The 14,999-nt window shown below is 50.9% G+C and overlaps 1 protein-coding gene across 1 annotated transcript in view; it reads left to right on the top strand.

Annotated features, from left to right (window-relative positions):
- The first annotated feature begins 858 nt into the window (after window positions 1-858).
- The window catches only part of Adcy5 (adenylate cyclase 5), a 139,693-nt gene continuing 125,552 nt past the window's right edge, over window positions 859-14,999 (top strand). The window contains 2 exon segments of the mRNA XM_027412774.2: window positions 859-1,267; window positions 1,270-1,997. Of these exon segments, the coding sequence (XP_027268575.1) occupies window positions 859-1,267; window positions 1,270-1,997 (1,137 nt within the window).

Below are 14,999 nucleotides of genomic sequence, written 5' to 3'. Positions count from 1 at the left end.
GGGGACGGGAGGAGGCGAGAGGGGAAGGGCCGCAGCGCAGGAGCCGGTCCTCGCCCCCGCCCCCTGCGCGGACGCGCCGGAGGCTCGGCTCGCCTTTCGCGGGGGCCACGCTCCCACTCGCGCAGCCAGAGGTGGGGGATGCGGGCGACGGCCCCCCCTGGCTCCAGGACCCTCCTCCCCAGGGCTCGAGAGCTCTTGCTCCGCCCGCCGCCCCCTCCCCCGTCCTCTCCACCCCCCATCCCACCTCCCCACCCCTCGTAAGAAAATAATGCTGGCAGGAGCCTGCACCTCCCAGTCGCTCCCAGTGCGCCGCGAGCAAAGGGCACCCGCTGAGTCTCCGTGCCGGGACCCCTGCCGAGCCGCCCTCGCCGCCACCTCGCCGGGAAAGCCGCTGCGCTCCGCTTAAGCAGAAGCGGAGAGCGCCGCGCCCGGGAACTGCCAGCTTCGGAGAGGCGCCGCCCGCAAGGACACCTCTCCGTCCCGCCTGATCCGCAACTCTCGGCCCTCGTCGAGCTCGACGCGAGCCAGGAGTCCGAACGTCTCTGCGCAGCGCGCAGCAGCCGGAGCTGTCCCCGCTGCCCCCGCTCGGAGCCAACTCCGTCTCGGACCTGGGACTCTAGACTCTGATTCGCAGCTACTTCTCACCTCGGGGCTGCGCTGTCTCCCCGCTAGCCTTCTCGTTGTCCTCCACCGCTCAGGACGGGGGTGCCACGATGTCCCGCTGCTGCTCAAGGCCCTGGGCCTCCCTCGACGTGTGACCCTAGTCTGGTCCCCCTGCTTGGCCGTCCGCCCTCTCCTTGGGGACCCCCGGCCCGGCCCCCGGGGGAAGAGGAAGAAGACGACGAGGCCGACGGGGGGATGTCCGGCTCCAAAAGCGTGAGCCCCCCGGGCTACGCTGCACAGACAGCGGCGTCGCCGTCGCCGGCGCCCCGGGGAGGCCCGGAGCATCGCGCCGCGTGGGGAGAAGCAGATTCCCGCGCCAATGGCTACCCCCACGCCCCCGGGGGGTCTGCCCGCGGCTCTACCAAGAGATCTGGTGGGGCGGTGACCCCACAGCAGCAGCAGCGCCTGGCCAGCCGTTGGCGTGGCGACGACGACGACGACCCTCCACTAAGCGGTGATGACCCTCTGGCTGGGGGCTTCGGCTTCAGCTTTCGTTCCAAGTCCGCCTGGCAGGAGCGCGGTGGCGACGACGGCAGTCGCGGCAGCCGGCGGCAGCGGCGGGGTGCGGCTGGAGGGGGCAGCACCCGGGCGCCCCCTGCGGGCGGCGCGGCGGTTCGGCGGCGGCCGCGGCGGCCGCAGGTGGGACAGAGGTGCGCCCCCGCTCGGTGGAGCTGGGCCTGGAGGAACGTCGTGGGAAGGGCCGCACGACCGATGAGCTGGAGCCCGGCACTGGCACCGTCGAGGATGGAGACGGGTCCGGGGATGGCGGCAGTTCGGTGGGGTCAGGCTCTGGGACCGGCGCGGTGCTGTCGCTGGGCGCCTGCTGCCTGGCCTTGCTGCAGATATTCCGCTCTAAGAAGTTCCCGTCGGACAAACTGGAGCGGCTGTACCAGCGCTACTTCTTCCGCCTGAACCAGAGCAGCCTCACCATGCTCATGGCCGTGCTGGTGCTCGTGTGCCTGGTCATGCTGGCCTTCCACGCGGCTCGGCCCCCGCTCCAGATACCCTACCTGGCCGTGTTGGCAGCTGCTGTGGGCGTGATCCTTATCATGGCCGTGCTCTGCAACCGTGCAGCCTTCCACCAGGACCACATGGGCCTGGCCTGCTATGCACTCATTGCGGTAGTGCTGGCCGTCCAGGTAGTGGGCCTGTTGCTGCCGCAGCCACGCAGTGCCTCCGAGGGCATCTGGTGGACCGTGTTCTTCATCTACACCATCTACACGCTGCTGCCTGTGCGCATGAGGGCCGCGGTGCTCAGCGGGGTGCTTCTGTCGGCCCTCCACCTGGCCATCTCTCTGCGCACCAACGCCCAGGACCAGTTTCTGCTGAAGCAGGTAGGAGCCCACCTGGCCACACTGGATTGAGGGTTGGGCAGGCCTCACCTGATTTTAGAGAAAAGGGTTCCAACCCATATCAGTTAAGAGTAGCAACAAGGCTTCAACGCCTATGTGCCTTCCAGGCCTACCTTCAGGCCTAGCCTCTTTATCCACTAAGGACCACATTTGTATGGCTTGTAATGTGGTTGGTCTGGTAGAGGGCATGCTTCAAACTAGTCACAATTGCCTATTCAAGCGAGGAAAGAGGGTTGAAGGAAATCGCGGAGTCCCCGTTTTTCTCTCAGAACTTCTGGCCCTGTATACAAAAGGCTCCCAACAAAAATGGCGGGCCCTCTAGCAGCCAACCCCTTCCTGAGAACCACTATGGGTTTCTTAGCTAGTTGTGGAAGGGAGACCCTGGACACCCCTTGGCCAGTCTTGGGGAGTCTGGTACCCTGCCCCTGAGGCTGGGCTCTTGGGAGCTGGAGAGATCTTGAAGGAGGATGATAGGTTTGTTTCCTTTCCCAAAGTGTCCCAAACCAAAAATCTGCCTTTAGCAAAGGTGAGAAGAAGCTGCTGAGGTGTGTGTGGCGGCCGCCCCCTTTCTGGCTGTGCTGGACGTCATTATCTCTTCCAGTGGACACTCCCGGATGTTACTTTTGTGGGAACTTCATATTCCTAATGGGACTTGTTAGGCAAACCTAGAGCTGTGGACTCAGAAGGACATTAAGTTTATGATTCTCCGTTAACTGGTGACTCAGACTTGACCCTAGGGTGAGACAGTCTCGCTGATATCCACAGCATATTCTCTGTCCCAGCCTATGAGCTCTGCTGGACTTGTTTGTTTGAGCGTTGCTCAGTTGGAGAGTCAAGTGGGGTCTTGTGGCAGGCGAGTGTCTTGACTTTGGGACCCCACTGCGCACACCCCTCCCCATGTCTTGACATCTATCTCTGTTAAGATCTCTGTTAAGAACCTCTTAACAGTATTCTGTTGTCACTGCTGTCCTGCTTCTTTCTCTTCACTTAATTCTACCTTCTTCCCCAGACTTTGATCCTGTTGAACACTGGGGATGCTCTCCTGTGCCCTCTGGATGCATCCTCACCCACAGGAAATACCAGGCATAGGGGCTCTGGCTACCCTTCAGGGGACACTGTGACTGGGAGCAACCTCTCTGGGTCTCAGGTTTCTCTTCTAGAATATGGGACTGACTATGCCCCTCCCACTCCCAGCGTCCTCAGTGTGGAGCCTCATTGAGGATCCTCTCTCATAGCCACACTTGGCTTTCTCCCCTCTGCTTGGTTAGTACTAGACCCAGAGGCATGTTGAAGTGCCTGCTATTCTCTGGTACCATTGACTCTGATCCCTGTCCAGTGTGACCTCCTTGGAGTCCTGGGGTATTCAACTCTGTTTCTCCCTCCCTTTCTCCCCTCTCCCCAGAATACTTAAGTGGTGATTTAGTCACCTCTTGCAGCTTGGTTGGGGTCTAGTGAGTGGGCCAGGTCAAGTTGGTGGTGGCGGCAGCTTTTCCAGTCTGGCATCAGAAAGGGTGTGTGTGTGTGGGAATTAGAGATCAGCTTTGAACTTGCGAGAGATCTTTTGAGACAGGGTTGTTGTTTGAAAAACATTACTACTGTTGCTATGGAGCCACGCTCTCCGAAGGGGGCTGCGTCAGTGTAGGGTGGGAACGGCTTCTCTTTGGAAGGAAGGGCACTTGGTTCATGTGTGGCAGTGGAGGTTTTCCCGATAGCTCAAGGGGTTCATAGAACCAGACTTGGGAACTTGAGTTCTGACAATAATCTGAACATAGGTTCTTAGGAGATGGAGATAAACCCAAGGAAAGAGACACCAAACCTAAAGTGATGCCACCTCCTCTTAGAATGAGCAGACTGTTGCAACCTTGTCTGCCAGGTGGACTTTCCCTTACGATTCCTTGGGCTAACTCTTCCCCCCCCCCCCTCCACCCATCCACACGTCAGGCTTCTTTTCCTACTGTGGTCTTTAGACTTTTTTCTTGGCTGCAAGATTTTGGTTAGATTTATACTTAACTTTTTTTTTTTTTTTTTTTTTTTTTTGATCTCCTCTAAGTCTAGCAGAGCTTGTTAGGAATGGGCCAAGACAGGGGAATACAAACATTCTTTCTATTTGGCCTCTGAGAAAAACAGTATCTTTTGTGTTTGTACTTGATTTACCTTTCAGATTATGCCTGATCTAGAATTTGTCTTCTTGAGAAAGAACTGCGCTGGGGAAACAGTAGTGGGACAGCATTTACTTCTGCCTCAGATTGCACTAAAGTAGCAGATGTTTGAGGGTGACTTAGGTTTCTTTCCCTAATGAAGACACATACCTGGGACAGGTCCTGACAGTGAGCCTGTCCTAGTGTTTGGGCTTTGGCAGTCTCCCACATGGCGTCTTGATCACTCAAGGCTAACAGTAAATTATGTGAGCATTTATTCACTTCTGCAAGGCTGCTCTCTGTCCTGGAGCCTGGTGGGGTCTCGGCAAGATCTGGTCTATGCATTTTATTCTGCCCAGCCCCTTTGATGTACGGGCTCTGTCCTTGGCTCTAGGCAGAGAATCAGTGCTTGGTTTCTTAATATGTTGGTCTTCACTCCGGTGACAAGTAAGACCCAAGTTACAAAGGCCCCTCTTGGTGCTTCTCTCTTCTCTTTCTTTGTCTCTAGCTCTTAATCTTCCTCTGAGATCTGCCACCCTCCTCTTCTGCCCTTTTTCTCTCCCCACCTGCTCCTTCCCTCTCTGTTCCTTTTTCTACCCCATCCAGTCCAGCACCCCCTGTTGATATCTGCCCACCTATCCCTTCCTTGGCCTTGCAGCTTGTTCTCCTTTCCTCTCTTTTACTTTCCTTTCCTCTCATTCTCTCCTGTGCTCGTGTTTTGCTGTCATCGCTTCGTCCCCTCACCAGGGTACAGTAGGAGCGTCATAGGTTGTTTTTTCTCCTCCTTTGCCTGTTAGAGGTCCCTCTGCTACACCCATACCATAAATAACACTCGAGCATCTGCCAAACACATTCCTCACTTGTGTTAATAGGCTGCAATGATGCTGGAGCCTGTTGCCATGGCAACCTCATTTTTGTTTGACTGTATCCCACTCTGCTGCATAAAGCCTCTGTGTGCACTCACACACAAACAAGCATGCTCCCACAACTATTACCCATGCTTGGCTGTCAAAGACTATTTTGGAGACAATGTCCTTGGGACCTGTGGGGGTGAGGTGTTCATTTGAGCCTGAAAAGATAGTCCCTTCTTCCTCCCTGAGATGCCTTAGAAGGGGATGTGGATGGACAAACTCTTTGGGAAGTAGGAACACTGTTCAAATGTGGGGTGTTTTTATTATGCAGCCACATTGAACCCGCCTGGTGTGGCTTCTGGGGAGAAGATTCTGACCCTGTGTGTGCCTCCAGGAGCTTACCATGTGGATGCCCATCCTGGTCGAACTGCATCTTCCTTTAGCTCCTCTTCCTTTCTTCTTTCCGGGCCCTTTGGGAGAAGCTTAGCTTGGTGGCTTCTTGCATTTCTTCTTTTGTGCCTGTTTGAACCCACAACTGTCACCAGTTGTTCCAGCCATCAGAATGGCACAGGCATTGTGTGGGTGATGTTCTGTGACTGAGCACATGTGAATGTCTGCCTCAAGGAAGTAAGGGGTGGGTGAGGTTGTAGGTCAGGAATGTAGTCCCATGACTACCCAGGGACAAGCATATGTGTGTGTGCCTGCCTGCCTGCTTGTCTGCCTGTCTGTCTGTCTGTCTGGTGCTGGGGCGGCTGGAAAGCCTTTCAGGAGAGATCCTTGCAGCGCTGACCTGCTTGTTTTGGGCTAGCTTCCAAGGGCCCTTGCCTTTCTCATTATTCTAATGATAACAAATTATCATTATTGACCTGAGCTCCTCAGGGAGTGCCCTGCTGGTGCAGCCCCTCTTCTTTTAATCACTGAGACTAGGGCTGGGCTTGAGCAATCTACTCCCTTGTCCCTGTGCTTCTGCAGCCTGTGTGTTCCACAGCACTGTAACACCTGCTGAGAAGCTGCCTGCTTGCTCTGGAACATGGCCCAGAGGCTTTCTGATGGGTCACCGTGGCCTCCCCAAGTAGGCTGCTGGGTCATGTGCAAGGGGACACACTTTTACTCTCCAGGCCCAGCATTGTCTGTCACCAGTAGCCTCTTCATCACCTGCATTTCTGTGAAAGGGCAATCTGGCCACAAGGGAAGCAAGCAGGCTGGAGTTGGGGTTGAGTTTAAATCTGGAGTAGAGGGGGATCTGCTTGCTGCATTTGCTGGCTATATTTCCTGATTAGTTTCAATTCTGTTTTCCTCTTCCAGGCAGCTAGGCCAGGGTACTTGGAAGGAGTAGAAGTGGATCCTGACAGGGGTTCCAGCGGACTTCTGGATTGGGGGTGGGGTTCTTTGCTAGGTCTTAGTGGGGAGGAGCCTGTTACTGACAACTCAGCTGAGGGTCAGAATGTTCCTGCAGTATTTACAGGGTTGCTCTCACTTCACAATTCAGCCTAAGTAAGAGCTCAGGTCTTTGGGCTGAGGAACAGCTCATGTCTGTCCTTGCAGAGGACACAACCTCTTCCCACCCTCACAAGTTGTCCTGTGTAGACAGGCCCTGGCCATGAGTTTCTGTGTCAAAGATGACAGTTGGCAGGAGACGAGGGCTGTGGCCCAGGCTTAGACCAGGCTACCTCCTCTCCCAAGAGATATGAATGGAACTGCCCCCATGGTTCTAGCCAAATGTGGGAGTGGCAGGTGGGGCAGGGAACCCCAGAAAGGAGTCTCCCTGGGCTTTGCCAGCTCCTAGCTGGGTGACTTCTGGTCCACAGGCCTGCATAGTTCCTCAGCTAACTTCATTTCTGTGGCAGGCCCAACATGTGATCACTTACTTTTCAGGAGTCTTGGGAATGGAAAGTTTGCTCAGGGAACTTCACCATGCTTGTTCCCATCAATCCTTAGGGTGTAGTTATATAAGTGATGCTCTGGCATGTCCTTCTCTCATCCATGCTTATTAGATTGGGGAGGCTGTCTCATAGAGGGCAGGATCAGCATTCATTTCCTTTCCCCAATACAGAATTTAATGGATCGAACTAGAAAGGCAAAGTTTTACACACACACACACACACACACACACACTTACTTTCCCCTCTTTAAGGCAATGTCCAGTTGCAAAATGGGAAAGATCTCTGTAGCACTGTGAACAAAATCTGGGTGTTAACAGACAGTGAGCTTTCACGAATTCATCTTTGATGTGGCTGCGGGAAAGGCAGGTAGGAATCTTGGTTTCGTTTATGGGAGATCCAGTTCACAGGAAGGTTGAGATCTTGTCTGAAGTATGATGTCTAATTCTAAAGTTTAGAGGACTGAAGACCTCCAGTTCGAAGGGGACAATTGATGGAGTAAAGGACAGTGCAGAGGAGAAAGGAGCTAGACCAGCCATTGCTGCTGAGTTATCTTGCTGGTGTTTACAGGAGGGGCTTAAACACTGGTTTTGGTTGCTCCCAAGGTTAGGTTTTAGGGCAAATGGATGAAAAGAATGGACTGATTTTGACTCCAGACCTTTCTGGCAACTGGGGTTGCAGCGATCACATCAGATGCACTCTGTCAGTGGAGTCCCTGTTAGGCTTCCTATAGAGGAAAGTAGCTTGCCTAGGTTAGTCCATCATTGAGTCCTAACCTAACCTAGACTCATCATTATCCTCTGGGAAGTTTTTGGAAAATGCAAACTCCTAGGTACTGCTAGAAAGTGCAACTTCCAAGGGTCTGGGGTGGAGGTCAGAGATAGTTTGTTTTTATTTTTATTGTTTTGGTGCTAAGGATCAAATACAGAGCCTTGAGCGTGTTAATGGGGGCTATACTCAATGAATCCCCCAGCCTGGACTTACTATTATTTTAAAACAGTTTGGATTTAGTGTTCCAAGCTTTCCTGGTAGTCTTAATGGCCAATTCTCACAGTTGGGAGCCAAGAGGAGCTCTCTCTCTAGTTACACTCAGCCTTAAGATTCTGTGGCTCAGTGTGCCCTGCAGCATAGCTGTCTCCTGGAGTTCTCTGTATACCCCTTCATCACGCTCTTCCCAGTATAGTATTTCATTTCTCATCATTCCAACAAGAGGCCTCGGTAGTTAACTTTTAGTTATAAGGAAAGGTTTATTTACTAAAGTTTTGGAGCCTCGAGGGCACAGTGCCTGTGTTGGCTCATTTCTATTGAGAGTTGTGTTACAGCTTAATGAGTAGCAGAGGCGGGAACCTGTGTAGGACCACATGCTCACTTCTTGAACCAGTAGCAGAGAAAGCTGGAGGAGGCTTTTATTACAACCCTCTTGGGCCAGGGATATAAACTGGGCAAAGCAGCCTCTGTCTTAATATTGCAGGAGGCTCAGAAGTTCAAGGCCAACCTCAACTACTGAGGCCAGCCTGGGCTACAGAGACCCTGGCAGGGAAAATAAGACAAAACAGAACAACAACAACAAACCCTCTTGTAAAAACTACTATGGAGTCACACAGAACTGCCAGGAAGTCATGCTCACACCCCTGGTGACCTTAGGAACCCCTGCAGGGGCTTACTTCTCAAAGGCTCCCCTACTCCTAATCATTGTCCCCCTGGGGAGCAACCCTTTAATCACTGTGGATCCTTAGGGGATCCACAAACCATGCACAGATCATAGTGCATGACCCTTGTTGAAACTCGAGCAGAGTGGTGTCCATCTGTAGCCACTGTAATGGGGTAAGGGTAGTAGAAAGGGGGAGGGACTAGGTTTGTCTCAGGCTTTGCTCAGCCCTTTCTCTGAGGAATGGGAAACACTGGAGAAAGAGGACAGAGGATAGGAAGGGATTAGGGAATTAGGAGGTGGTTTGAAGGAGGGAGGTAGGATTTAGGGAAAAGCAATAAGAGATTGGTGCTGCTAGTCTGGGGGGAGGAAGGACTTGAGCGTGGGGGCAGGGTTGTCTCTGAACAATGGGACATAGTCACAGGCGAGGGGGAGACAAACAAAACATAAGGAGACAGAAGGGGCTTTGTTCTCTAGGCCAGCCTCGTGTGTCAGCGTGAAATGCCACCCCCACCCCAACCACCTCTTGCTCTGGGGGTTTACACAGTGCTGCTCTGGGGCTGAGGCTTCTGACTTGCTAGCCTTCTTAGGGCTCCCTGGGCATCAGGTATTGTCACTGAGCTCACTGCAGTATAGCTGTACTTTCAGAAGGGTCCTGGGGGCTCCAGGCCTCATGTCTACCAACACTACATGCGTAGTAGGTGCTCAGTGATAGTCTGAATGAACAAATGAAATGAATGAATGGTTGGTGGGGTGGGTGGATGTCTGCACGCCGACTCTAGGCTTCGCTGAAGTGCTAGACCAACACCTCCACAGAAGGAAGCCAGCCGCTCGGCTTGGAAGCCTATTTTGGTGGGTTGTAATCCTAAACTCTGAGTAGGGCTTCCAAAACCCTCCTGCAGCAATTTAAAATGCGTGCTTTAGAGACGGGGCTGCCGCCTGGCGCTGCTGGTACTATACTTCTTCACAGATTGGGAAATCATCACGCAGCCATCCTCTCTGCTTTTGTCATTCACTCTGATAACCATTTGTCATTGGTGCCGCCTGTGACCCAGGCACTGTGCTAGGCTGAAGGGTTGGCTGTGGCTTGGTTCACCTGGTTCCCATTCTCCCAGGACAGCCTTTAGCCCAGAGCCTCACATTAAGTGTATTCCTGAGAGTGACATTAACCAGTGTTTCATAGGTACGCATACAGCCTGTGTCAAATAAGTTTGGGAAGTATGGCCAGCCTTCTGGGCCTGTAGTTCTACATCTGTGGGTCCAAGTACTGGAAATATGTGAGTCTGCACTGAACATGCACAGACTTCATTTTCTTGTCACTATTCCCTAATAATAACTCCACACGGCATTTCCATTGCATTAGGTGACACAAGGAACCCAGAAGTGGTGTAATGCATGGGCGGATGTGTGGGTTATATGTAAATCTCATGCTATCTCTTATATAAGGGGCTTGAACACCTTCAGATATGGGTGTTTGAGGTGGGTCCAGGAACCAGTCCTCCAGAGACGTTGAGGGACAGCTATACTGGGTTGAACAGAATTCCCAAGTTTAAAAGCTTTTAATCTATTAATGTGTATAAAAAGTTGCCAAGAAGGGGATATTGTATGAAGTCTTTATTAGATGTATTTGACCCCGGTTTTTTCAAGGAATATGAAACAGGGGAGCCTCACTTCAGCTCTCTCAGGACTTGCTCTTCTGTCCAGTCCCCTGCCTCTGGGATAGACCTACCAAGGACACCATGTTGAGGCATGTCTCCAAGCATGTGCTTGGCAGCTTGCCTCCCTTAGAAGGAGATTGCCCAGGCTGCACTGGCTGGCTGCCTACTTTCAAGTCTCATTTTCCATCTGGGTCAGAAATCCTATATGAAATAAAGTGATGGGGCTGGACCAGGCCAGGGAGATATCTCCTTCATCTAGCTTTGGCTTCTTTTAGGGGTTGTCTGCTGGCATTAGGCTGAGAGTAGGTTGGGCTTCTGCACGATAATGCTTTGGAAGGCTTGGGCTCTGTTAAATGTGTTTCTAGAACATTTGCTTCAGCACTGAGTGCTAGCTGCCCATGGAGCAGGAGTCACAGCCATTCTGGATGATCCTTCTCCTAATTGCGTCTCCTCCTTCTCCTATCCCTGCTCCCCAAAAGAAGGGATCTCATGAAGGACTGATCCTAAGCAATGAATAGGTACTGGGTCTACTCCACCCTGGGTGCTGGCTAAAGCACCGTGTGCAAGGAGTAATTATTTTATTTATTTATTTATTTATTTATTTATTTAAATTATTTTATTTATTTATCTTCACCTTGAATACAATAGATAGCCCAGGCTGGCCTCAAACGTGAGCCGGTCATCCTAAATCTCAGCCTTCTAGATCCTGGGATTATAAACCTACATATCATGTCCGGTTTATAACTTCATTAATCTCTTCTTGTCTCGGGGCTTTTTCTTTGAAAAAACATTATTATTATTAGTCCCCCGACCCCAGGGTTTCTCTGTGTAGCCCTGGCCGTCCTGTAAGCCTTTATTATTATGTATGCTAAGCGCACATGCTGTGGCACACATGCAGAGATCAGAAGACAGCTTTTGGGAGCAGGCTCTCTCCTTCCACCATGGGTTCCAGGGATCCAGCTCAGGCCATCAGGCATTTGCAGCAAGCGCTTGTAACCGCTGAACCTTCTTGTACACCCTACCTCATTTAATCTTAATGTTAACCCAAAGAGGAAGAGCCCCTACCCCACCCCCACCCACCATCACCCACTGCAGAAACTGGCAGAAGAGCAACCCACTAACTTCCTACAAGGTCACAAAGCAGCTTAGCGGATGGCCTGTCCCCTGACTGAATGCTCTTGGGCATGTGCCTTTGGTTTCTGCCTGCTGGACTTCTAGCTCCTAGTCCCTGAGGGTCTTGAACCTTGGGGCCTACTGGGAGGGCAGGCCTGAAGTGCCCAGACCATCGGAGTACCTTTCTTGCCCTGGGAGTGGGATAGTCTTTTTGGGGTGCTTGGGTTCTGCCAGTTTCTCAGAGTTCTCTGTGGGGGTTTATCTCTAAAGCTATTCAGGTGATGAGCGCCTTTTCCCTGCTCTTCCTGGTTGCTTTATTCTTTCCAGGTTGTAATCTATCACCTCTTCTGTTGCCTGCTGGGGTCACCTCCCCGGTAAACTACCTCCAGTCAAATCCTCACCTTGGGGTCTTTTTGCTAACAGTGGGTAAACCATGGCTTTAACCCAGTTTGATTAGAACACTAGGGATCAGGAGGCTGCATGCTGGGGGTACAGAAGCACCAGGTGCAGAACTGGGTGGCAGACAGCACAGTCGTGGGCTTTCCTCTGGCTCCTCACTCCCGCTCGGTGGCATGTTCATTACTGATAGATTGCTGGCAAGACTAGGGGGATGATGTGAAATTTGAAATAATGTTTTTTAGGGAGACATGTATTTGTTTAGTTGTTACTTAAACATTTTTAGCTTTATGTGTGCACTCTGGCTAACCTCTGACCTCTCTCCAAATTACTATGTTTTTGTTACAAGATTGTGATAAACCTATTACTCAAAACCACTTTTTTCTTTTCTTTTCTTTCTTTCTTTCTTTCTTTTTTTTTTTTAAGAAATGAGAATCCTTGATTTAGGTGTTTTTGTTCTGTTCTAGTGTGGATCTGACAGAAATCCATGTTGACTAGAAGGCCTGCTGGCCAGGCTGTGACATGATGTAGCCAGTAGCTAACTCTGTGGTCTGTTTCTTCTTGGTGTCTGAGGGGACCTTGCCTGCTGAGGTGCATTGAACACCCAGCCTGCTCAATCTGACGACTGTCTAGACGGCCACACAGGCAGCTAACCTTCAGTGTGGTGCTTACTCACTGACATGTGTGTGACATGGCAGAGGACATGTGCCCAAAGGAGTGAGATGTGGCACTTGCTAGGGAGGACTCGGTGTCAAATAATGGACCATCTGGGTCAAGGTGCTTTAGATGGTGCCTGTGTCTTCCTGTGTGGTCTATTGTCTCTGTTTGGTCATATAGGCCTAAGGTGAAGGAGGGTCAAGGTTAGGGATTTTCTGCCTGTTTGCACTTGGAATTCTCTAGAGAGTTTCGACAATACACCTATACACTAAGACCCACCCAGCCCGTTTTTATTAAACTCCAGGGCTGAAACAAGGTGTTCCTGGGGTTGAGATGTGGTCTAGACGGTGGCTTCAGCATTCCAGATGGCTCAACTACTTCTCCATGTAACTGGCATTTCCCAGATGTCTGCTTCTCCTGGCAGTCCTGAGGCATTGACAGCCCTGGTTGAGTGTGACAGCTCTGGGGAGTCATCTTGCTTTTCTTCAGTCTGTTTTCTTCCCTGATGACATTACTGTCCTCATGTTCTATGGCCCTGAAAGTTAGTGTGTGTGAGGGTGCTCTGGGATAGAGGCTCAGAGGCAAAGTGGCCTCATTCAGGCTACAATTCTTTGGCTTAGGCACTGCGCACATCCAGATTTTGTGCATGAAGCCAGGTCTGTTCACAGTTGGCCCCAGGGCTGGCCCTCTGTGGTGCTTCTGAAGCTGTAGAAGGCACAGCTGCATCTAGGCAGTTGCTTCAGCTCGGTGTTGGAGTGCATTTTGTTGTTGTTTATTTGTAATGTCTTCCTTTCCTCCTGGTGTCTGATGCAGACGGGCACTAACAGTTGTCACTTCCTGAGCCTGCATTCTGCCATTCACCTTTGGGGAGATCCTGATGGTTTATTCGTAATGAAGAGACACTGGGACCTGAAGGAAAGTCAAAAGTGCTTCTGGAATCACTTAGTTCTGGGGTGAGGTTGCCTCAGAGCTAGTCTTCTGTTAGCTTAAGTTGAGTCAGGAGAGAGGAGGGAGGTTGTCACAGGTACCTCAGGACTGCCTCCTGGTATAGCCAGGCAGTCAAGCATGGAGTTTCTATAGAGCGGCATCTTTTTTTTTTTTTTTAAAGATTTTATTTATTTATTATGTATACAACATTCTGCTTCCATGTATATCTGCACACAGAAGAGGGCACCAGATCTCATAACGGATGGTTGTGAGCCACCATGTGGTTGCTGGGAATTGAATTCAGGACCTCTGGAAGAGTAGTCGGTGCTCTTAACCTCTGAGCCATCTCTCCAGCCCTAGGGTGGCATCTTATAGTTACACAGTTCACCTCTCACTAGGGGAGCACTCGGAGGAAGTCTTTAAAACTCAGCTCCCAAAGCTGCCAATGTCCTCTAAAGTGCCCTTGATGTCCTATAGGACATTCTGCTGCAAACCATCCCTGAGTTACTTCTCAAGAAGACTAGAAGGAGAATGAGTCTTTATTTTTGTTTTTTTGTTTTTTTTTTGTTGTTGTTGTTGTTTTTCTATATAGCCCTGGCTATATAGGAGAGCTATATAGAAAATATAGTTTAAATTTACAGAGCTACTCGCTCTGTAGCTCAGGCTGGCCTAGAACTCACTCTGTGAGTTCTCTGCCTCCAGAGTGTGGGGATTAAAGGCGTGCGCCACCACTGCCTGGCAGGAAAATGAGTCTTTAAAAGTTAATATTTTTATTAATTCTTTGAGAATTTCATACAATATATTATGATCATATTTAACCACGCCCCCCCACCCCAGTTCCTCCCATACTCACCCTCACCTCTCCACTCACCCAACTTTGAGTTTTCTTCTGGTTTTGTTATTGTTGTCTCTATCCCCCTACCATTAGGTCTGGTTTGTGTTACCCAACGACTCTGGGGAGTACAGTCTGCCCCGAAGCGGGGTCACGTGGAAGTGACTCCTGCCGGGTCCATGCTCAAGGTTTTATTGCCACATTTTCTTTTCGAGATGGGAAAGCTGTGTGTTCACAGAACTTGCCCTAGTCCCTAGTCCTTCTCTGGCCAAGTCTCTTTCCTGTAAGCATTTCACCATGCTGCGTGGACGGGAGCCATTGGGCTCCTGGCTAGCCCCGAGAAGATAGTGCCAGCTGGGAAGTGCCTCTGCTGACATCTCAGACCAGAGGCTGCAGAGACTGGATAGAGTGCATCTGGAGTGTGGAGTAGGCCCGTCCCTGCAACATCTGAACTGCGATACAGCACATCTGGGAACGTGGAGTAGGCCCGTCCCTGCAGCGTCTGATCTATGGGCTAAGATCATTGTCTTTTTCTCTATAACTTTTCTCTATAGTAGGGTGCATTGTCCTTTTATTTATTTATTTTAAAGTTACTTTTTTTTTTAGATTATAATATAATTACATCACTTCCCCTTTCCCCTCCCCCACCTAAACCCTCTCATATATCCCTCTTTTTGCTCACTTTTAAATTTACGGTTTCTTTTTTAAAATTAGTCATCGTTACATGCATATGTGCATATACTTACAAATATATAAATACAACCTGCACAGTCTGCCCAGTGTTACCCATAGGCATGTTTTCACAAATGATCATTTGATATTGGACAACCAACTGGTGTGCTTTTCCCTGAGGAAGAGTATTTCTCCTGCTCTCAATATTCCTT

The sequence above is a fragment of the Cricetulus griseus genome, chromosome 4 (assembly GCF_003668045.3).
Source record: "Cricetulus griseus strain 17A/GY chromosome 4, alternate assembly CriGri-PICRH-1.0, whole genome shotgun sequence".
In the NCBI taxonomy this organism is placed as follows: Eukaryota; Metazoa; Chordata; class Mammalia; order Rodentia; family Cricetidae; genus Cricetulus; species Cricetulus griseus.
This window is presented reverse-complemented; position numbering and strand designations above follow the sequence as displayed.